Genomic DNA, 23,524 nt, shown 5'->3' with positions numbered 1-23,524 from the left:
CGACGCCGGTGGAGCTTTTGCTCGCCGGCGTCGGGGTATATCAATCTTAGCTTCCGTTCTATGATTCCTTTGCTCCCTTAGTTTCTTTTTTCATTCTCTTTTCCCTTTTTCCCCCCTTTTATGTCCCGTTTTGCAATCTTCAAAGACCCTCCCCAATCAACCAGTCTCAGGCACGGGCTTGCAAAAAACCGAATTCAACTCTAATTCAGCCTCACTGCCGACGGAATTCAAGTCCCCTTGTCTTTTTAGCTATCGATCCGGAATGATTACCGCTTCTGCAGATTTCTCTTCTCCATCGTCACCCGAGCCTTGGCAGGTGGAGACGGAGACAACGGTGGGTGAGGAAACCTCTAACGAAGTGCTTTTTCTCCGCTAATGGACTACCGTCTTGAAAACAGACCATCCCCTGAGCTTGGCAGCTCTGTATTTGCTTTCACCGGAGACGAAGTATACTTCAACCTCCCGGGTCAGCCACTGTGCGTATCAATTCTCAAATCTGAACTTCAAATCTGATATCGGCATGTTAGCTTTACATGAGGACTCGCCCAAATTACAATAGCCCATGTTCTCTCTATCTAACCCTTTGTTATTCCATCGACTTTGTCATTATTTGGTTATCCTCGGTGTTCGAAGACTGCATCAGAGAAACCACTTAGCTAGGCTGTCATGGATGTACATAAGGTGTATTAGAACTATGGTTATTGCTCAGGATGTGTCATTGTATACGGGTTCCCGAAACTGGATTTATCAAAGTGTTCTCAACCCTCAACAATCACCCTCCCTTATGAAGCCCAGGTCTGCTGCTCCCTGGTCTGTGTCTTGCCGTTCACACTTTTTGTGTGGAATTCTTGATCACCATTTCCATGGCAGAGAGGATCCACCTAGCGTGTCACTGTATTACACTTACTCTTCGCACCTGCTAGTAACTTCGTTTGTACACTCTCCTGCCCAAAAATCCCCACAACCAACCTCTCGCCCAAAGCTCAGGTCTGGCTTTCATCTGATAGTATCTCACCGACTTCATACACTGTGTGGAATTCTTGATCATCATCTCCATGGCAGAGAGGATCCACCTACTATGACACGGTTTTACACTTGCTGCTTGCGAACCCTGGTTTTAGTCCCATTGGTGAACCTTCCTGTTCCTAAACTCTTGAAGTCTCATGGCATCTCAGTTCTGATTGCAAGTTACCGAGGTTGTGATTATGGTCTCAGAGTTTTTTCCACCAACAATCACCCCTCGACATTTCCGGCCAAATACTTCAAGTACCAATGCCTCAAGCAAGCCGATACCAATACCTCCACCACCATCCGGGCCTTTGTTCCCCAAACCCTGACCATGGTCTTGACTTGGCTAATGTTCATCACTTCGGCGAGCTCCTTGGCTCTGCTTCTCATATCAACGGCACAATGTCTTTTGACTGTGACCTATTTGTCATCTCTCGAGTCCATCGATGACGTCCACTCTTGCAACCTTGATTTTGCTTGTTTCCAATTGCTCTATAGCACTTGTTTCATAGCTATCATGGATCCTTGCTTGATGTCTTCTTTACCTTTATTCATGCTTATGGCTTTGGGGAAAGCCTTTGCTTATTACCTCTTAAACTTTGGGATATTTTATCCTTATCTTTGTAATGTTTCTGTTTGATTAATAGAAGCACTTGTTTGTTCAAAAAAAAAAATTTCACGGATGTAGTTCTCTTTCATGCCTTCAAGAGAAGGTTTAGTTAGTCATTTTCTAATATACATGTGTTATTTATTTCATTTTCCCACTATGATGCTATGTATTTAATAACTTTTTTCAAAATGGCTAATTTTGCAAAAAGGCTTACTAACCTTTTAAAGAAAACAAAATAATAGTCATAAAGTTATATTTGCCTTAAATTTTTGTTTTGTCGGCTTTATAAAAATAAATGATGACAATAAAATAAAAAAAACTAAAAAGTAATTAATGTTCACAAAATTAAATATGATAAAAAGTCTCAGTCAAACTGTACTTTTATGAATAGTCACGCCAATCAGACCCACAACTTAATATTTCCTTGTAACAATCTTTAAAAGCTTCTTTCACAACTTTGCAAGATCCGTCTCGATCTCACTCTCTTCCTCTAGATATATAATAATATTTTCTGGAGAAAATTTGGAGACTAAACAATCATGGAAAAACGTGATTTAGATTCTTTGGTTTCCAAAAAACGAAGGATAGATTCTAAGATAACCGAAGATATCCCAAACCTTAAAAGCAAGGGTAGTTCTAAGGTCGGCGAATCTATATGTACGACAAACAAATTTGTTGATAGTACAGTTTACAGATTGTACTTCAAAGGTTTGGTGAGTGCTAAAACGACAGCATATAATGAAAAGATGGTATTTGCTGGTATGGGGGTTGCGATCTGCGATGATGCGGATAATTTGTTTTATGAAATAGAAGAATCAGTGGACGCCACCAAGATTCTCTGCCAAGTAGAGGTTCTAGGAGCGATTTGTGGCATAAATCACTCAATTCAATTGGGGATAAAAATGTGGTGATTTATTGTGATGTCAATCGAATTTACCAACTGGTAAGTGTTTATTTTCTCTGTTATTTTTATTGGTTAGTTTAAGAATTAATGAGGCTAAAACAGCTTGAATGGTAGCTATTGTTTGCTTCTTCTTTTCTTTTTTTTTTAATCTTGCTTTAGAGATACATTGTTTGAATAAACTTCATGAATTGATCTACCATATGTTTCAATACTTGTCTGATTTGATAGCATGGGCAGAGGTATTTGGAGGGGAGGGGTCAATTGACCCTTTTATTTATTATAATACCATATTCTCTTTTACCAATTTTTTTTTTTTGGTACAACTAAATTTCCTACCACTGACTTAAGTTTCGTAATTGCATTTGGAGAGATTGCAAATAAGAACTAGAATGAACGAAATTATTGGCTTTGGTATCTGATTATTTTCATTGCAGATAAATAGTAGAGAGAATCCTTCTACCCAAATGATGGAGGATCTCGTGGGAGAATTCATACACTATAAAAAGAAACTGGCTTCAAGTGAGATTGTCTTGGTTGCACCAAATGATGTTAAGTTTGCTTATAAACTTGCAAGAGATGTGATAGCTTCTCAAATCAGCAGCAACGCTTGTGGGGTCAAATGGAAGATTTTCCAACGAGAATGCCCTTCTGGTTGCGTAGACAGTGACTATAATGACTATGATGTTGATGAAAAAGATGATGATGAGATGATGATGATGAAGATGATGATGATGAAGATGACGACGACGACGGTGGTGAGTCTGGTGACGGTGATTGTTGGTGCGGGATTTAGCGCCCCCGACATACCGAACTAAACCAGAAAGACAATTTGGTTATTTAACTGGGAATCCGGTTAAGAACTCAATTAGGTCATTTAAGCCCAGTTCGGACAGAGGAAGCCCAGCATCGAAGGAGAAGAACCGACTTCCACTTCGCCCGGCGGCCGACTCAAGAGATAAAGTAACTTTCCTTATTTCAGTTCGTCTCATAAGGAAATTTAATATATTATGCGATCTATGAATATGTATAAAGAGGGAGAGACTTCTCCATTGTAAGGCATCCATTATTGAATACAATTATTCAGTTCTCTTCTTGTTCTTAGCAATCTAAACCCTAATTCTTCGAGATCAATTCCCTTTCTTCTAATTTCAAAGTTTAGATCGGTTTTCTAGAGAGATTACTTTACTGAATTTGTTTTCCCCCATAAACAAATTCATTGTGGAAACCTAGTTTCTACAGTGATGTTGGCTTCGAAGAGTTTGCTGTTTGCCAAATCTATTAGGCTATTTACTTTAATATGTCAAATGAGCAGAAAGATAAGAGCAACATCTCTGTTAAATTTATTGTCACCAAATGAAAATCCAAGAGGTTGGTTTCGAATTATATACCAATCAATGTATTTATCAAGAATTTATAAGTATGTATGTGTGTTGGAAAATACTATTAAAACTGATAAACATCATTTTATTACTAGTAAGAAAAAATTTATAAATTATTTTGATATAAGTTACAATCAATCTATTAGCTGAAAAAAATATTTTCTACTCAAATAATTATATTTGTAATATTCTAGTGAAGGAACTATACATTGTATTTTTTTTTTAAAACTACACATTGTAGACATAGATCATAGATATTACAGAGATGTAATCACTCATCTAATAAATTAATAAGATTACTTATAACTTTATAAGTACTTAGCAAGTTAGCATATTAGCAAAATCCTAAAATCGAGATGTCAAATGACTGCAGACTACTCTCAAAAAGAAACTCGCCTATAAATATCAAAATTCTATGTAGCAATCTTCTCATATTTATCATAATACAAAGAGAAAAAAAGAAAACAAAAAAGTAACACGATGGAGCGTCGTCATAGAGAACACGCGGTCGACGGCAGAACTCTCCACACGTGTCATCCTTGCCGGCGCACCGTTCCATACAGAATCTACGCCGTAGTTCATACGTGTGGTATCGTAGCCCTCATGTACCATCATGTACACTCACTTCTCACAGCAAACACACCTCTAATAATTACATGTCTTCTTCTCCTCTCCGACATCGTTCTCACCTTCATGTGGGCCACTGCAACGTGCCTCCGGTTCAACCCGGTTCACCGGACCGAGTACCCTGAGAACTATGCAGCTCAACCGGAGGACTTTCCAAAGCTGGACGTGTTCATATGCACGGCTGATCCGTACAAGGAGCCTCCCATTATGGTGGTCAACACAGCCTTATCGGTGATGGCCTACGATTATCCGTCCGATAAGATCTCAGTCTACGTATCGGACGATGGAGGATCTTCGTTAACTTTGTTTGCTCTTATGGAGGCTGCTAAGTTCTCTAAGCATTGGCTGCCCTTTTGCAAGAATAACAATGTTCAAGATCGGTCCCCTGAAGTTTATTTCTCATCAAAGTCACATTCGTGGAGTGATGAAGCTGAGAAACTTAAGGTATGTATTATTTTTCAACTAAATCACTTATAACTATATTAGTATTTTAAAAATCTCATTATGACAAATGCTCAGAGGTAGGTCAACATAAGTCGAGTCTTAATTCACCATGACCGTTCCGAATATTGTAATCTTAATTAATAATTGCCTGGATTGTCGATTTCCATTACCAATTTTTCATCGAATTTTAAAAATAGTACTATTTTTCGAGGAAGAAGTAACTCATAGAACAGAAAAAGAAAAAACAGAGAGAGAGAGTAGAAACAGACAAACAAAATTATTTGCTTCAATTGGGAGCCATTGGGTCTCTGGTCAGTCACTCCATCAAAACCTTATCGTATCTTCTCGACGATAATAGCGACTTTGTCATGTTAAAAGACTTTGGACGACTGTGACATCACCTTTATTCATTTATTATTAGTGTTTAAACATCCATGATTTCTTCTTTAACAATAAGTATAAGACTCTCGTCCTAGTGACCCAAATGATTTCTCCTAATACGATAGGAGTAAGCGTTATCTAAATGATAGAAGGTTTTTAGTTGTTTGATGAATACCATAGGTCCATATAACAATTTCTTTATGCATATGTTTTTCGTGTATATATCAATCGAGTTAAAGCTTAAACAGTAATTTTAAAGTTACACTTCTAAAACAAAATAGAAAAGACTGTGTGACAAAAAAATGGTATGGAAAAGAAAAAGTTACATAGAAAATGGAGAGTCTGGATGTACACATACCAAATATTATATTTTGAAAATGGTCGACTAAAAGTACTCTAAATTTAATACACTTTTTTGTCTTTAATTACGAGTAGTAAATATACAGTATATATATATATATATATTTTTTTTTTTTTAATTGTTTACAAGCTTAGTAAGTTGTAAAATTTTTTAGACGTTATTAGTAATTGGCTATGTTTTACAAGACAAAAAACTGAATTGTATGGTGGACCTGGTGGTCCTGACGGAACAGTTGATGTACGAAGATATGAAGAGTCGAGTAGAACATGTGGTAGAGAGTGGAAAAGTTGAAACAGCGTTTATCACAGCCGATCAGTTTCGTGGAATATTTGATTTGTGGACCGAAAAATTCACTCGTCATGACCATCCCACTGTAATTCAGGTACAATAATTAACTCTTTTTTTTTCTCACTACTATATAATATATCATATAAAATTGCATGTTTTTATAATGATTTGCCATTTGTTGTTCTTAATTTATCTTCATAAAATCTCATTATGTAATTTATTTGAGGGCAGGTGCTACAAAATAGCGTGACTGATATGGATGATACCAAAACATATATAATGCCAAACCTAATTTATGTTTCAAGAGAGAAGAGTAAGGTTTCACCACATCATTTCAAAGCCGGTGCTCTTAATACCTTGGTATATATCCACTAGCCAAACCTCACCAGTCCTGTAATTAACTATACTAGCGTATCATATCTGTTTAATTTTTTAATTACTTTTTGTGTTTAATTCTTTTCACTATAGCTACGAGTGTCTGGAGTGATGACGAATTCACCTATCATTCTAACACTAGACTGTGATATGTACTCGAACAATCCTGTAGCACCAACTCATGCCTTGTGCTACTTAACCGATCCTGAAATCAAAACCGGTTTAGGGTTTGTGCAGTTTCCTCAAAAATTTCAAGGAGTAAGCAAGAATGATATCTATGCATGCGTGTACAAGCGTCTTTTTGATATCAATTCGATTGGGTTTGATGGTCTAATGGGTCCGAATCATGTGGGAACTGGCTGTTTCTTCAACCGACGTGTTTTTTATGGGGGTCCATCTAATCTGATTTTGCCTGAGATAGATGAACTTAAGCCCGATCGTATTGCCAAAAAGTCCATCAAGGCTCAAGATGTTTTGGCATTGGCACACAATGTAGCCGGATGTGTCTACGAGCACAACACCAATTGGGGCACCAAAGTAAGATTGAAACAACCCTCGTAATTACCTTGAATAATATCTAGTACTATTGGTTTCAATTTGTTATAACTTCAAACTATCATTCAAAACTATATGCAGATTGGATTTAGATATGGGTCTTTAGTAGAAGACTACTACACAGGGTATAGACTCCACTGTAAAGGATGGAGATCAGCTTTTTGCAGTCCTAAAAGAGCAGCATTTTGTGGAGATGTCCCAAAAAGTCTAATTGATGTAGTGAGCCAACAAAAAAGATGGGCAATTGGGCTTCTTGAAGTTGTCTTCTCAAGGTATTGCCCCATTATCTATGGTGTCAAATCAATGGGTCTATTAATGGGAGTAGGCTATTGTCAATATGCATTTTGGGCATTTTGGTCGCTTCCTGTTATCGTCTATGGATTCTTGCCCCAACTAGCCCTCCTATATGGAGTTAGCGTTTTCCCCAAGTCATCAGATCCATGGTTTTGGCTTTACATCGTCTTGTTCCTCGGTGCATATGCGCACGATCTACTAGACTTCGTGTTAGAAGGAGGAAATTATGGTGGATGGTGGAACGATCAAAGAATGTGGTCGATAAGAGGATTCTCCTCGTTCTTATTTGGCTTCATAGAGTTCACTCTTAAAACCCTAAACCTCTCCACGAATGGATTTAACCTCACAAGCAAAACCAACGATGATGAAGAACAGAGTAAGAGGTATGAGCAAGAGATCTTTGATTTTGGCCCTTCCCCCATGTTCTTGCCCATGACTACGGCCGCGATCGTGAATCTCCTTGCTCTGGTCTGGGGACTTTATGGTCTTCTCGCTTGGGGACAAGGGGTCGTACTTGAATTGATGCTGGCGAGCTTCGCAGTGGTGAATTGCTTACCAATCTATGAGGCTATGATGTTGAGGAAAGATGAAGGAAAATTACCAAAAAGGATTTGTTTCTTAGCTGGGATCCTCACATTTGTTCTTATTGTATTAGGTTTCTTCTTCCTCAAGTAACTGCACCCATTAGGGTTCAGTAGTTTCATATATAATAAATCAATAATATTGCGTCTGGATTGTGGTAAATTAGGAGGAATAGTGTCACAAATCTATGCAATTTGATGTAATATGCTCTCAGCCTCTCACCTCAATGTAGAACGTACATAAATTTGATATCTCGAACCCAGTGCCGGCCCGGAGGGAAGCCACAGGAGAAGCCATAAATTTGGTGGCTTCGGGTCCTCCAATTTTTTTTTCTTTTAAGTTTTATTTAAGAATAGTTGGTATAAAAATATAGAAAAGGTCCAATTTAGTAGGAAAAAAAATTATCTCAAAAGTTAAATTTTAGTATGAATTTGGGTCAAATTTTTTTACTTTTAATGTAAACCTAATAAGAAAAATGCCTACAATTTTTTTTATAATGTAAAGGAGAAATTTTGTTTTTATTCTACAGCTTTTAAACCAAGTTGTGCGTAGGGCATCTAATAATACCGGGCCGCTAGAATCAGCAAAATTTAGTAAATTGACAGAAGATATATACATATATACATCTATATATCTCTATTTTCACAAAACAAATTATTCTTTTTTGGGTATGTTTTATGTTAAATTCTAGTTAATGAAGGAAAAACAACAAGTTTCTTTATCAACCATGATACAAGTTGACGACAAAAAAGAACCATGATACAAGTTAGAAATATGGACTGCAGATACACCACACGATATTTAGTCAAGAAAATGTTAAAATATATATGACATGCATATCAACGACTCCACGTTATGCTGTCAACAAAAAAAAATATATATATATATATATATATACCTACGTTATAATATCTGAATGTATGTATACTAGACAATGAGAAAATATTCATTTGCTTTAACCCCATTCATTTACAAATTAGTATTTCACCAATACTTTTTAATTAATTTCCTTTTAAAATTATTATAGTCCAAAAATATTGGCGTAAAAAGGATCTTAGTGCACGTGGTAGGATACTGATATTTATACTCGTAATAGCCGGTTAATCATATAAATGAAATGTTACAAAAAAATTATCTTGTTTTGAGTCCTTTTTTTCTTCCTCAAACTACTTTATTAAAAAAAAAAATTCTTGTCATATATATCCGTAAGATGAAACTTTTATCAGATGTTTCCACATTTATGTGCGATATATTGTGTGGAAGTACAACATATGCGTGGCGTGAATTGTTAAGGCATTGACTGGTGACTGTTAAGGCATTGACTGGTGACGCACTAGTCTTTATCCATTTGATCTTTGATATTTACGTCTCCTTCTTAGGTTAGAGAATTTTAACTTAACTTCTCCATTGAAAATGTCAAACTATCTATTTCAAAAAGAAAAAAAGAAAAAAAAAACTTCTCCATTGAAAATGTCAAACTATCTATTTCAAAAACAAAAAAACAAAAAAAAAAACTACATAAACTAATTAAAGCGCAGTAGATAAAATTTTAATATAACAGACTTGATTATTTTGGACGTTTTTTCTATGTTTTCTTTTTTTTTTAATCGATTATATATGGTTTGTACATATATGGAAGGTTTTTTTATGAACGATGATTCGAAGTGATAATAAGATGTAGACGTTTGAGGAAATAAAGAAAGAAAAAAAAATCGCTTATAAATTTCAATTATCTATTAGTGGTGAGCTTTGTTCTCTCTATGTACCAATCTTTCTCCAAAACTATTTGTCTTCTATCATAGAAAAAAATAGCACGATGGAGCGTCAAAGAAAACACACGGTCGGCGGTACAACCCTACACACGTGTAATCCTTGCCGGCGCACCATTCCATACAGAATCTACGCCGTAATTCACATGTGTGGCATCATAGCTCTCATGTACCATCATGTACACTCACTTCTCACAGCAACCACACCTCTAATAATAACATGTCTTCTTCTCCTCTCCGATATCGTTCTCACCTTCATTTGGGCCACTACAACGTCCCTCCGGTTCAACCCGGTTCACCGGACCGAGTACCCTGAGAACTATTTAGCTAAACCGGAAGACTTTCCAAAGCTGGACGTGTTCATATGCACGGCTGATCCATACAAGGAGCCTCCCATGATGGTGGCCAACACCGCCTTGTCTGTAATGGCCTACGATTATCCATCCGATAAGATCTCAGTCTACGTATCGGACGATGGAGGATCGTCGTTAACTTTGTTTGCTCTTATGGAGGCTGCTAAGTTCTCTAAGCATTGGTTGCCCTTTTGCAAGAATAACAATGTTCAAGATCGGTCACCTGAAGTTTATTTCTCATCAACGTCACATTCGTGGAGTGAGGAAGCTGAAAATATTAAGGTGTTCTATCATAAAATTACACTTCTACTTATCTCTCAAGTTTAACGTTTTTTAATTTCCTTAATTCAATAAACAATACGTGCGTCAACAATTGTTAAGTCTTACTTTTATTATGTTATTGTTTCTAATTTTTGTTTCCCCCTTAATATCTTTTTATTATAGAGTCAAACTAACATAAGTTTTTGTACGATAAAATAGACGATGTATGAAACTATGAAAAAGAGAGTAGAACATGTGGTGGATAGTGGCAGAGTTGATACTGAACAGTCCATCAAATCTGATCAATTCCGTGGAGTCTTCGATTTGTGGGCTCAAAACTTCACTCGTCAGGACCATCCTACTATCATTAAGGTATAGTCTTACTCATTTTGTATCGCATAGTAGTATTATATAAAAATACCTTATAATGTTTTTTTATTTAGAAACAAAAGCTTCTACAACAAGAACTTGTTTATTTAATTAATTTCTACTGATTTGTGGCGAAGGTACTACAACATAACGAATCGGAGATAATGCCAAACCTAATCTATGTATCACGAGAGAAGAGTAGAGTATCACCGCATCATTTTAAAGCCGGTGCTCTTAATACTTTGGTACCAACTTATCCCTACCTTAACCGATCTTGGTTCAGTTAAATGGCATTTGGGTTTTAATAATTCGTTATTTTTCATTGCAGTTACGAGTATCTTCAGTAATGACAAACTCACCAATCATTCTAACACTAGACTGTGACATGTACTCAAACAATCCTACAGCACCGCTTCATGCTCTATGCTATTTGTCAGACCCTAAAATCAATTTTGGTTTAGGATTTGTGCAATTTCCTCAAAAATTTCAAGGAATAAACAAGAATGATATTTATGCATCCGAGCTCAAACGCCCATTTGACATAATCACGGTTGGGTTTGATGGACTTATGGGCCCCATTCATGTGGGAACTGGGTGTTTCTTCAATCGACGGGCATTTTATGGATCTCCGACAAGTTTGGTTTTGCCTGATATAGATGAACTTGGACCAAACTGGATTGCCGACAAACCCATTATGTCCCAAGATGTTTTGGCATTGGCACACGATGTAGCAGGATGCAACTACGAGCGCAACACCAATTGGGGATCCAAGGTATATATGTAAACTAAAAATGAATCTTTATGTATTTTGAGTTTGGTTTTTACCCCAACTTGCCCCATATAATCTTGGTTTCTAACTATGACATTACTTATTAGCCATCAAAACTTAGTCGTTTGATTATTTCTGTTCAATAACTTAAACATAGTACGTTATTTAAATCATTATATGGTTTTCATAAAAGAGTATTTCTTTATTTGTCATAAAATTGTATAGGTGCGTATAAAATTAATCTATGTTTCATAACTACTTGACAGATAGGGTTCAGATACGGGTCATTAGTAGAAGACTACTTCACAGGATTTATGCTCCATTGTGAAGGATGGAGATCAATTTTTTGCAGCCCCACAAAAGCTGCATTTTATGGAGATTCTCCAAAATGCCTAACTGATGTAGTATGCCAGCAAATGCGATGGTCCGTTGGACTTCTTGAAGTAACTTTTTCAAGGTACAACCCAATCATCTATGGATTCAAGTCACTGAGCCTATTGATGCGCTTAGGCTATTCCCACTATGCATTTTGGCCATTTTGGTCAATTCCTCTCACGGTCTATGGACTTTTACCCCAACTTGCCCTCATTTACGGAGTTAGCGTCTTCCCCAAGGTTTCTGATCCACGGTTTTGGCTTTACATCTTCTTATTCTTCGGGGCGTATGCGCAAGATCTATCAGATTTTATATTGGAAGGAGGAACTTATCGGAAATGGTGGAATGATCAAAGAATGTGGATGATAAGAGGACTCTCTTCTTTCTTCTTTGGTTTTATAGAGTTCACTCTCAAAACCCTAAACCTCTCCACTCAAGGATTCAACGTCACCAGTAAAGCCAACGACGATGATAAACAATTGAAGCGGTATGAGCAAGAGATTTTTGATTTCGGCCCTTCTTCCATGTTCTTACCCATGACTTCTGTCGCCATAGTGAATCTCCTTGCTTTTATATGGGGGATTTATAATTTTTCCGCTTGGGAGGAAGAACTCACCCTTCAGTTGATGTTGGCGGGTTTCGCAGTGGTGAATTGCTTACCGATCTATGAGGCTATGATGTTGAGGAAAGATGACGGAAATTTACCAAAAAGGACTTGTTTCTTAGCTGGTATCCTCACATTTGTTCTTATAGTGTTAGGTTACTTAGTCCTCAAGTAACTTCAACCCGTTAGGGTTTAAATATACAACAATAGTACACCTTGCTCAAGATGAAGCAAGAGAGAATAATGTGGTGAATCTGTGTAACCAATATTTATAATGTTATGGAATACATTTTGATATCTTGAGTCAGCACAAAATTAAGATTTAAATTTTGTATTGATCTATTCACTAACAAAACTTTTTTTTCTTTTTTGCTAAGAAATTCACTAACAAAACTTGTACTTTTGTTAATTTCATTCGGGTTATAAGTCAAACCGATGAAGTTTTGAGGAGATATATTCTGGATGCATGGTCGACTGGTCGTTATGATCGTCCGCAGAGGTCTTTGACTCTTTGTGGAAGAGATGGAAACAGAGGAGCGACACAGAGAACAAGTGTTGTGAGCCAAAGGTGATTACAATCGGTTATATATAGGATTCGTATTATTAAAAACGTTGAAAGTACTAGAAACGATATTAAACAAAACTAAGTATACAATCGGTTATATATACGACTCTATTTATTATACGACTCCAAAAGATAAGATGAACAGATTTGTACTTGTATCAGTACTTTGCAGTGAATCGAGACTAATAATTGGAACATAGTTTACATCAATATCGCTAGGTGTTAGATTACGAAACGATGAGGTGATTTTTTGGGTTCTATATATATCTTTCACTTTCATCTTCTCTCTCGCCGACGCCTAGACTTTTGAAGGCAGTTGCTCTCACAATCTCGCCGACGTCTATATTGGTTCAATCACGGAATTATTCACCTTTTTTTCTTTTTGCCTCTTTTGGCAACCATATTTTTCTCCCTTTATTGAAGAGAGAATTTTTATACTCCACTGAAAGCTCAGCAAATAAATAATATACAACTATTTCAAAAAAAGAACTAGTCAATGACAATATATGTATTCCCATTATTATATTTTTATATATATTAGAAATATCTTTCACACCATTTTACTAATAACTATCTTTGAAAATGAGATACAATTAAACTATCAGCTGAAACATTAATTTTAAATGGTTAAAATTTCAAGAAACATTAATAATTAGGTTTAGTACGTTTTAAATGTTTAATTTGGATAAAAGCACATATATATGCAGGTCAAACACAATATTACGTCTTCTCGTACTAGCTAGGTAGTACTAGAACTGCATGTATAGTTGGGGTAGTGCTATAACTGCATTTATAGTTGTATACATAGTTTACAAGTTCCATTTGTGCTCACATTCCTTCAATTAGTTACTAACCTTTCATCGAGATTGGAGAAGAAATGCTTTGAAATATGGAATATTGTACCATGCTTTCTAACAAAATAATGTATGAGTCCTTCATAGCCTTACGTTATTGTCGACAATAATGGTGATTTTGGTCCTATATATGACCCCAAGATTTTGGGACATTGTGACGTAACGTAACATATTGAATTTTAAAACATCCATGACATTTTAATTTTTTTTTTATGTTTATCCTAACGATAGGAGTATTAATTGTCTTAATGCAATTAAATAGTATTTTTTGATAAAAAAATTAAAGAAAAAAATGTGTGGTGGAACACGTACGTACAGATGATGTACGCAGACATGAAGGGCAGAGTAGAACACGTGGTGGCCAATGGGAACGTTGGGACTGCGTTGATCACATGTGATAGACTTAGTGGAGTATTCGACTTGTGGACCCACAAATTCAGTCGTCACGATCACCCCACAATTATCCAGGTATTCATAAAAATTTTCTATACAGAAAATAACTTGCATGTAACAAAGGTCTCAGTTCGAATTAATTCGAGGACAGGTGTTGCAAAATAGCGAGAAAGATATGGAAAATACCGAAAAACATATGATGCCAAACCTAATCTATGTTTCAAGAGAGAAGAGGAAAGTTTCACCACATCATTTCAAAGCCGGTGCTCTTAATACTTTGGTACCAACTAAAACCTAATCTTTAACCGATTTTATAGTTCGATTAACTTAGCATTTCAAAAGTTTTTGTAAGTTACTTGCATATTTTCTCTATTCATTGTAGATACGAGTATCAGGGGTGATGACAAATTCACCGATCATTTTAACACTCGACTGTGATATGTTTTCAAACGATCCAGCAACACCGGTTCGTTCTTTGTGCTATTTAACAGATCCTAAAATCAAATCCAGTTTAGGGTACGTGCAATTTCCTCAGAAATTTCTAGGAATAAGCAAAAATGATATATATGCATGTGAGTCGAAACATCTCTTCAATATTAATATGGTCGGACTTGATGGTCTAATGGGTCCGACTCATGTGGGAACTGGTTGTTTTTTCAATCGACGGGCTTTCTTTGGTCCTCCTTCTAAGTTGATTTTACCAGAGATAAATGAATTGAGTCCATATCGGATTGCCTATAAGTGGATCGAAGCTCAAGATGTTTTGGCATTAGCACACAATGTAGCAGGATGTATCTATGAGTCCAACACCAGTTGGGGATCCAAGGTAACTCTCATAATTACCGTACGTAATCTAGTATTGATATCCATTTGTTATAATATTAAGTAACATGTCTTGAGTAACTTGATGGTTTAAGTCTCACTTAAAGTCGAATTTATCATTCAAAACTAGGCAGATTGGATTCAGATATGGGTCATTAGTAGAAGACTACTACACGGGATTTATGCTCCATTGTGAAGGATGGAGATCAATTTTTTGCAGCCCTAAAAAAGCTGCATTTTATGGAGACTCCCCAAAATGCCTAACTGATGTAGTGGGACAACAAAAGCGATGGGCCGTTGGGCTTCTTGAAATGTCGTTTTCGAAGTATACCCCAATTTTCTACGGATTCAAGTTATTGGGGGTGTTAATGGGCTTAGGCTATTGCAACTCTACGTTTCGGCCGTTTTGGTCAATTCCTCTGACCGTCTATGGACTTTTACCCCAACTTGCACTCATCTATGGAGTTAGCGTCTTCCCCAAGGTATCAGATCCGTGGTTTTGGCTTTACATCTTCTTATTCTTTGGTGCGTATGCGCAAGATCTCTTGGACTTTTTATTGGAAGGAGGAACTTATCGGAAATGGTGGAACGATCAAAGAATGTTGATGATAAAAGGACTCTCTTCCTACTTCTTTGGTTTTATAGAGTTCACTCTCAAAACCCTAAACCTCCGCACACCTAAGTTCAACGTCACTAGTAAAGCCAACAACGATGACGAACAGAGAAAGCGGTACGAGCCAGAAATCTTTGATTTTGAAACCTCTTCGTCCATGTTCTTGCCCTTGACTACGGTTGCCATCGTAAATCTGCTTGCCTTTGTCTGGGGGTTTTATGGTGTTTTCTTATGCGGAGAAGGACTTGTCCTTGAGCTGATGCTGGCAAGCTTTGTGGTGGTGAATTGCTTGCCGATCTATGAGGCTATGGTGCTGAGGAAAGATGATGGCAAAAAACTGCTATAAAGGATTTGTTCCTCAGCTGGGATCCTCACGTTTGTTCTTACTGTGTCAAGTTACTTCTTCCTCAATTTACTTCACCCGTTAGGGTCAAATTTACAACAAAAGTCAATAATACATCTGGCTCAATCAGAAGCTAGAGAAAATAATGTGATGATCCTGTGTAACCAATAATGTACTGTGATGGAATACATTTTTCATCTCTTGAACCAACAAAATTAAAATTTACAATTTGTACTGATCTATTCACTAACAAAACTTGTATTTCTTTATTTCATTCGGGGTTTGAGTCAAACTGGTGAAGTTTGAGGAGAATCTGGATGGTCGTTGTCGTCCTCCACAGCGGTTTTGGTGGAGGAGATGGAAACAGAGGAGCGACACAGAGGACAAGTGTTGTGAGAATAAAGCCAAAGGTGTATACAATCGATATGAAATATGTGTTTACATGAAGGCATTTCCACCAACTCTTCCTTCAACTCGAATTCTCCCAAACATACGCAACATCTGCAAACACCACCAAACCAGTCAATCAGTCAACCTTTCAATCCACCAAAATAATGATCATATTAACACAAGGACTTGAAAATATCTAATATCAATAGATTTTGAATTTGCCAGATGTGTATTTTACTATTCAGAATGAGGACAAAAATCCAGTGAATAAAAAGGTACTTCTTGTCGATGACAAAAAAAAAAAGGTACTTCTTGTCTAAAATCTTGATTTTGGTCTTATATATATGGAATTTAAACTTTCCGTCTTCACTTTTGATATTCCTTAGCTCTAAGCAACGGCCTAAAAACACTTATGAGCAAAGAGCATCTCAACTCGTATATTTCAACTTTCAAGAGGATAATTCTTAGATATCGCAATTCGGCTATTGGCACTGTTAACATAATTCTCTAAAGTCCAAGCTCATGAAAACTCATAGATACTAAGATAAAATTGGCCAAGTATAGGATTTGATGAATTCATTATTGAATATAAGAACACTGAAAAGATCTAAAAAGGTTTAGGTAAAAGTGAAATTTTTGATAAAAGCGGAGTTTTGTGACTAAATGTTCTTTAAAAACAACAATACTGTGCAGACATTTCAGAAGCCCTTTTTTTTGTTGAAAGCAAGAAAAGAAGAAACAGGAGTAACTTACAGAGAATCTCTTGTTCCTAGTTCTTCATTGAACAAAACGACATGAAGCTTTTCTTTGAGCTCTAATTTCACATCTAACAAACAAATCTGCAAAATAAAACACAAATCAATCTCAGCAGTGTTCTTCATTCAACTTTATATAACAGTCCAATAGAGAAAACAGGACCATAGTTCTCACATATGTTGATATAAATGATTCATTCAGTTACTTTTGCACATATGTAGATATATATCTACAAAGAAAATAAGACACTTACCGAAGGGAGATGAGAAGAAGGCTGGTGGCTCAAAGAAACAGGGAGAACCATGGGAGGAGAGGAGAGAGAAGAGGCTCTTCTCTTGAGGTAAAAGAGATAGAACAATAGGAAGAGAATGATGGAAAATAAGATTGGAATTGAGAAGATGAAGGCTTGATAGAGTTTCAGTTGAATTGCTTGTGGGTATAGGTGTGGTGTGATTGGTGATTGAGGATCAACCATGACTTCAAAAGTTTATTTTTGAAATCAAACTCAACAAAAAAAAAAAAAAATGAAAGGAAACACACAAATGAGAAATGAGGGTTTTGATGGGAGCTGAGGAGGCACAAGAGGAGGTTATATATAGATATCCTGTGTATGTGTATATCTAACCAAAAGCAGGTAACTGTGCAACCATATCAGATTTGGACTGAGATTCTATAATAATATAAAATATCTAAAACTTTCTTTTTAGTAAGGAAAAAGTAACTTGTACACTATTGAAATGCATCTTAATATACCAAATTTCAAGTTATTTTCCCTATAAGGCTGTAACTAGTTTATTAGTTAAGAGATTTTACCTCTACCAATGCAAAGTTCAACATATATCCTTAACAAATAGGGGCTAGATCTGATGACATAAGAAATTTAGACTGTATATGTAATATGAATACATGTTAATGTAACATCATCAGTAAGGGGAAATGGTGGATAAAAAAGAGCCTTTATATATAAAATACAAGGGTATATATTCCTCATGGCTTTTTTAATATAATGAAAAGGTAAGAAGTGAATAAGCAGGTGATGAGGTTCCACTAAACAAAATGAATAGAAACTTTAATATGCTTAAGGATTAGATTCAAATGTCTCAATCCTCATTAACATGGGACCTATATAATTATTAAAACCCATCATTTCATTTGCTGACTCATTTTTGGTTATTAGATTATTTGACACTAGCTAAGCATAAATCATATGCTTCTTCTTTTGCCTACCCTTCCCCAGAAAATAATGAAAACAAAAACAAATGTAAAAGTTTTCTTTGGCAACTGGTTTCTACACCAAAATCTAGAATTCTTGGTGATCAAGTCCAAGCAAGCAGTAAAAATCAATCACAAACTTCAACCAATAGACCAAACTCACTTAAATACAACCACACTGTTACTATGTACATCTTCTGTAAGCTTTCATTTCTTATGTTCTTCTCTTTTACTTTTGAAAAGTGGTGATTACTTAAATAAAGATATCTATACCTATGGCCTCTTCACTTGGATTAGGACAAGATTCTCAACTCAAATCTAAGAATTTTAATTTATTTATTTAATAAGATTTGAAACAAGTCAATAACCTACCAATATTTGTTAATTACCGAGATTATATGATTTTACTTTAAGCAAGACAATCCTGCCAACTTTTCACATTTCATCCAAAGAAGATTTCCTAGTGAACTACTCAACTCAAACACAAATGAACAGTCAACCAGTAACTTCATTTCTCAAATCTGTTAACTTTAGGAAATAGTGTTTATACTTTTTGAACAATAATTTTTCACTGCCAGCAAAAGCAGATAAGTTTTCTTGACATCTTTTAATAGACTGACACATAAACTTACCAAGATGATTGTGCCTAGGACCCCCAAATAAATATCTTGATTTAGGATTTGATTTGTGACCCACATTGATCAGTTTTTTCCCTTTTCCCTTTAGTGATAGACAGCTTTTTGTATTTTTACGTTTGTTTATCAACAACTTGGCCCTTTTAGTATGGCATATATATTGCTCATTCTGTTGAGGTCTACTATCGAATTAGCTAAAACTTCCCATATCATTTCAATATAATATCTGGTGTGGAAAAGAACATCTACGCATATAGAGACTAAAATAAGCCTCGTATGTATATTATCACAGAAATATCTATAACCTCAGTAGGTTCCATTTACTCAATAAAAAATATTTATGTATATATCTATCACTGGTGATAGTGGATCCTGAGAGGTGACCTCCCTCGCTCATAGTGGGAATGATCAAAAGAGATCACTAACTTAGATTCTAAATGGATGAGTTTAGGGATTATAGAACTATTTGATATAGCTTTGCTAGGATACAAGATATGAAGACCCCTGAACTTTTCAAATCGTTTTAAAGATCTTGGTAGAAGCAGACACATACTAACTTTTAAGGTTACAGCTATGTGGTTCTTACGGTTTTTGGCTAAAGGACTCTAGTCTCCTATTTCGTCTACACTAAATTTTCTTCTTAACCTCTAAGACAGAAATAAACTTATATCTCTACTATACCCTGGACTAAATCCAATATAGCACATATTACTTCGTATCTTATGTCATTCATATTTTCACAGAATTGTCTCTAGATGGGTTACACCAAAATAAACCTTGCTAGGTAAATTCAAGCAATTCAAAGAAATGCCTAGTCTCTAACTCTTCAACTTCGGTTGGAAAGCAATAATTTTGAAAGGCAAAAGTCACAGAAAGAATAAGGTAAAAAGGGGAAATTTACCTTTTTAGGCGTAAATGTGATGTTGATGTTTGCTTAAACTCCAAGGTCTAAATTTGGAAGGTCTTGCAGATGTGTCTTTGAGCCATCATTTTTGCCAGCAAAAAGAGCTTTCAGGCACCATAAACTGTTGAAAATGAGCAACGTGAAAGGTTGGTAGAGGCCAAAGACACGTCACTATAGAACAATAAGTATATGAAAAGCTGACCTCTAGAACCTTAAAGAATCTATGATGCATGTCAACTGGGACATTTTCTGATCTCTATATGCTGTTTTTGAGCAAACATAAGCCAGTCGATATGAGAAATGTATGTTTTCTAAGTGGACCCAAGTTTTCGTCAAATTGATAACTCACTTTATAAATGTAAGTTATAACCAAACGAGATATGACTTTTAATCAGACAATCAGACAATCACAGTTGTATCTCAGCTTTAAGAAAAAAATTGTACTTTGATTCTAATCTTGTCAGTCTACAACAACAGAATTCCATACTCACCTCTTGATGAAACAGCCTCCCTTTACTGGCTCTTACTGGTATCAGATTCTGATGGTGCTTTTGTTAGGAACATTGACATTTGCGAGTTATGATCAGAACATGCTCTCTGCCATGGCCAGTCTCTGAAGAATATAATTGACTGCAAAGAGAATATAAAGAGGGTCATGACTGCTATACAAAGGTTTCCTGAACTTAACATAAAGAAAGCTGAGATATCCAAAAACACACACATGGCTTTTCTGCCCTAAAATGTGGTACAGTTTCTGAGAGATAATATAGAACAAACGACAGGTAAAAAAGCAGAGAAATAGAGATATTAGAACCTAAATGACCGTCTGGTATTGAGAATAGCCTAAGTCTATCTTTCAAGCCTAATGTGATGTAAAAGGTTTGCATAAACTGCAAATTAGTGAAACAAAGCTTCAGTGTTAATGTAAAACAAGTGGCTGGAGTTATCATCTAATTGTGAATAATCTATCTATTGGATTGTATATATCAATGCATGTTCAGTGACATGTAGATTACTGTTACGTACTAAACAGTTAGAAAAAATGTGAACCAGTGACAGTATGGTAAAAGAAATAGATTCAGCTCTGTTGTATAAGCGTGAAGCGAAAATATCGTAAATTAGTTGAATGCTATCAACCAGATGTGAAAAGATACGGCATTATGCAAGTCCTTATCTCCAACAATAGGGAAACAAGATAAGCATCGAACCTTTTTTGTTGTTGGATTTACTGTGTTTGGACTGGACTGAGTGCTCCCCGTACCCTCTTTTTGAATGCTGAAAACGTAAATGGAAAACACATGAGAAGCTCGAAGTGCTCACTCTTTTTTCACTTTTCAAAGCTGATGCAAATGACTAGTCAAGAAGTAATCATAAGAAGTTAGTTGTTGATAAGAAGAGGATATATATATATATATATATATAGAAAAAGAGTTAACAGTTCTTCACAAAGCTAATGGCATCACCAACTCAATTCAACTTAGGTCTAATCATTTTTCTGAAACTTTATGCCACTAAAGTAGACAACTCTTCTGCTAGAAACAAAATCCAAATGAGTAATAATAGTTGGTTTCCAATACAAAACTTTCCTTTTACAAAACAAAACACCAGCCATGAATCAATTAGCTCAAATTCAGAATCCCTTTCAGAAGGTCAAATTCCATATCGCAAGGCTTTATATAAAAGCTCAAATCAGAATTCAATACTCAAACTCACTTGGAAACCAAAATCAAACTATGAATCGTTTACCAATTTACCTCACCATTTAAAAAAAAAAAAAAAAAAAAAAAAAAAAAAATAAGCCACAACGAACTCCAAAATCAACTCACTACAAGACTAATGCGACTAGTAGTACGAGACAATTCGGACGAAATCGAATAAACTAAAATCATGTAACAATGCCTGATTCTGAAACTAATTGAAGACGAGACTGAGCTCTGAATAAAAGAATGGAAGCAAAAAACAAAAAAACAAAAAACATTCTGCTGTAAATCTGCTATAGACTTTTCTAATTTTGCTTCATCTCTTCTTCTCCGCCCGCATGCCTTAGCTACGAAAACAAAACAAAAAAAAAAACTGTAAAATTGCGTTTTTGCTATTTTGAACTTCTAAAATGGGCCGCCAAAAAAAACTTTGAGATCGGACCTGAAGCTTTTCGACTGTGCGATTGGTGTTGAAGACCCCCCAATACTCGGTGAAAAAGAAAGGGAAAAAAACATTTTTTTTTTTTTTTTGCTTTGACGGAAAATATCCCCAATATTTATATACTTTATATATATAAAAAATACAGTAAAACTTCTATAAATTTAAGAGGTGGTTTACAAGTTGTATATAACATGCATTTTTAACTGATGTGGTCTTTAGATTTCAAAACTTTTGGGATTTGTATCATGGTTGGTGCAACATTAACTATTATAATTCTTTATCAATAAAGAGAAAAAAACATTGACCATTACAATTAATATGAAGATGCGATCATGTTAGATATTTTTAAAAATAATAATTTGTTGTAACGGAAGGTTTTTAATTTAACATTTAACATTTTTGAATAAAAGTCTCTCAGTCATACTATTAAATTAATAATATTCTAATTTCTAAGTGTTTTAATCAGATAATATCTTTTGCAGGAAGGTTTGATCGATAACTTCAAATCGTCAATCAATATATATATATGTCTAATGTCTCGATCGTTTTCTTCACGTAATTTGCTATTTTACCAATCTACAAGTTGACCCTGTTATCTTGGAAATGTTGGCATGCGTTGACATTTTCCTCATTTTTTATGTGTGTTTATTTGTCAACTACTAAATTTTTATGGGCCCTCGTTTTTTTTAAATCAATAGTAGTAACATATCTTTTAAGTGTTTTTATTATTTTACTATCTTAAATTTTTCATGTTCATTATTAGGCAGCCGAATTTGAACAAGTTCTTCTTACGTGTGATTAATAATATAGTTTTTTGCGGTGTCGCTAGTTCTTTTTGGACATTTTCCACATGAATCAATAATCTTTTACTAAGGCAATGTGATGTCTTTTTATTTACAACAGTACATGTCATATCTATACGAATAGTATGAAATTTTTAATTTCAGTATGAGCACATTAAAGTTTACTACAGTATTTATAATAAGAAAAAGATTCGTTAAAAGAAAAAGTAATTCAATAATATATATACTATTGCTCCTTGACGTCGTCAAAACCACTGAATAAAGTAAGTTTACTGGCGACAAAAAAAAAACAAACTATTTCATTGTATTGTTTATTTTATTTAGCCGACCATCCATAATGATTACTCTTAAAATGTTAATTATTATGTTAGTGACTTCACTAGCTATTTGTCGTCTTGTTCTAAAAAAACAATAAAGACTGAAAATTTTAGAAGCTAATTTTAGTCATATTGGTTTGTCTCCGTATGTCTCATGCGATCGTAAGTTCGTAACATTATGACCGATGCCGTTAACAGTTCGGAGAGGTTTAAGAGAAAATATAATCAAGTAATCAACCGTATATACAAGTTTTTTTACACAACGAATCTTATGTAGATTCTTTTGAGATATTTATATATGTATATATGGATGGATGGTCACAAACAGTTTTATGTTGAAAGAGAGAACTATGACATATTGAGTGATACTTTTTCTTTATATATTTCTGAAATCAAACATGTTTTTCTACGGAATTGGAACAGGCTAATTGAAAAAGCATAAGACAACACGTACAGACTATTATATA

The 23,524-nt window shown here is 35.2% G+C and overlaps 3 protein-coding genes, 1 long non-coding RNA gene and 1 pseudogene across 6 annotated transcripts; 4 read left to right on the top strand and 1 right to left on the bottom strand.

The window, feature by feature from the left end:
* Nucleotides 1–2,093: 2,093 nt before the first annotated feature.
* LOC147935873 (uncharacterized) lies at nt 2,094–3,613 on the top strand. The gene is made up of 2 exons (XR_015569265.1): nt 2,094–2,561; nt 2,957–3,613. It is a non-coding gene; the product is annotated as an uncharacterized LOC147935873 (long non-coding RNA).
* Nucleotides 3,614–4,135: 522 nt separating this feature from the next.
* Nucleotides 4,136–7,970, top strand: LOC104717886 (cellulose synthase-like protein G3). The gene is made up of 5 exons (XM_010435528.3): nt 4,136–4,972; nt 5,947–6,096; nt 6,234–6,362; nt 6,471–6,914; nt 7,014–7,970. Exons 1-5 carry the CDS (start codon nt 4,382–4,384, stop codon nt 7,899–7,901), a joined length of 2,202 nt encoding a protein of 733 aa, XP_010433830.1. The 5' UTR covers nt 4,136–4,381; the 3' UTR covers nt 7,902–7,970.
* A 1,392-nt stretch (nt 7,971–9,362) lies between these two features.
* Nucleotides 9,363–12,605, top strand: LOC104717883 (cellulose synthase-like protein G2). The gene is made up of 5 exons (XM_010435524.3): nt 9,363–10,212; nt 10,411–10,563; nt 10,698–10,805; nt 10,889–11,332; nt 11,596–12,605. Exons 1-5 carry the CDS (start codon nt 9,625–9,627, stop codon nt 12,481–12,483), a joined length of 2,181 nt encoding a protein of 726 aa, XP_010433826.2. The 5' UTR covers nt 9,363–9,624; the 3' UTR covers nt 12,484–12,605.
* Nucleotides 12,606–14,045: 1,440 nt separating this feature from the next.
* On the top strand, nt 14,046–16,134 carry LOC104717884 (cellulose synthase-like protein G1; annotated as a pseudogene). The gene is made up of 4 exons (XR_015569264.1): nt 14,046–14,195; nt 14,272–14,400; nt 14,503–14,946; nt 15,077–16,134. The product of XR_015569264.1 is annotated as a cellulose synthase-like protein G1 (transcript).
* Nucleotides 15,932–22,055, bottom strand: LOC104717885 (putative E3 ubiquitin-protein ligase RHA4A). Of its 2 annotated transcripts, XM_087470680.1 has the most exons (7): nt 21,938–22,055; nt 21,797–21,842; nt 21,004–21,070; nt 20,287–20,425; nt 17,298–19,916; nt 17,042–17,127; nt 15,932–16,399 (listed from the first exon to the last, which is right to left on the bottom strand). In XM_087470680.1, the coding sequence occupies exons 5-7, from the start codon at nt 17,517–17,519 to the stop codon at nt 16,186–16,188; spliced, it is 522 nt and encodes a 173-aa protein (XP_087326806.1). In that variant the 5' UTR covers nt 17,520–19,916; nt 20,287–20,425; nt 21,004–21,070; nt 21,797–21,842; nt 21,938–22,055; the 3' UTR covers nt 15,932–16,185. The 2 variants fall into 2 exon arrangements, with proteins under 2 accessions (XP_087326806.1, XP_087326805.1); XM_087470679.1 differs by having other exon boundaries at nt 21,004–21,842.
* Nucleotides 22,056–23,524: the final 1,469 nt, after the last annotated feature.

This window comes from Camelina sativa, chromosome 10 (assembly GCF_030686135.1).
Source record: "Camelina sativa cultivar CO46 ecotype springtype chromosome 10, ASM3068613v1".
NCBI lineage: Eukaryota > Viridiplantae > Streptophyta > Magnoliopsida > Brassicales > Brassicaceae > Camelina > Camelina sativa.
The sequence above is the reverse complement of the archived record's forward strand: the minus strand, read 5'-3'. Positions and strand labels throughout refer to the sequence as shown.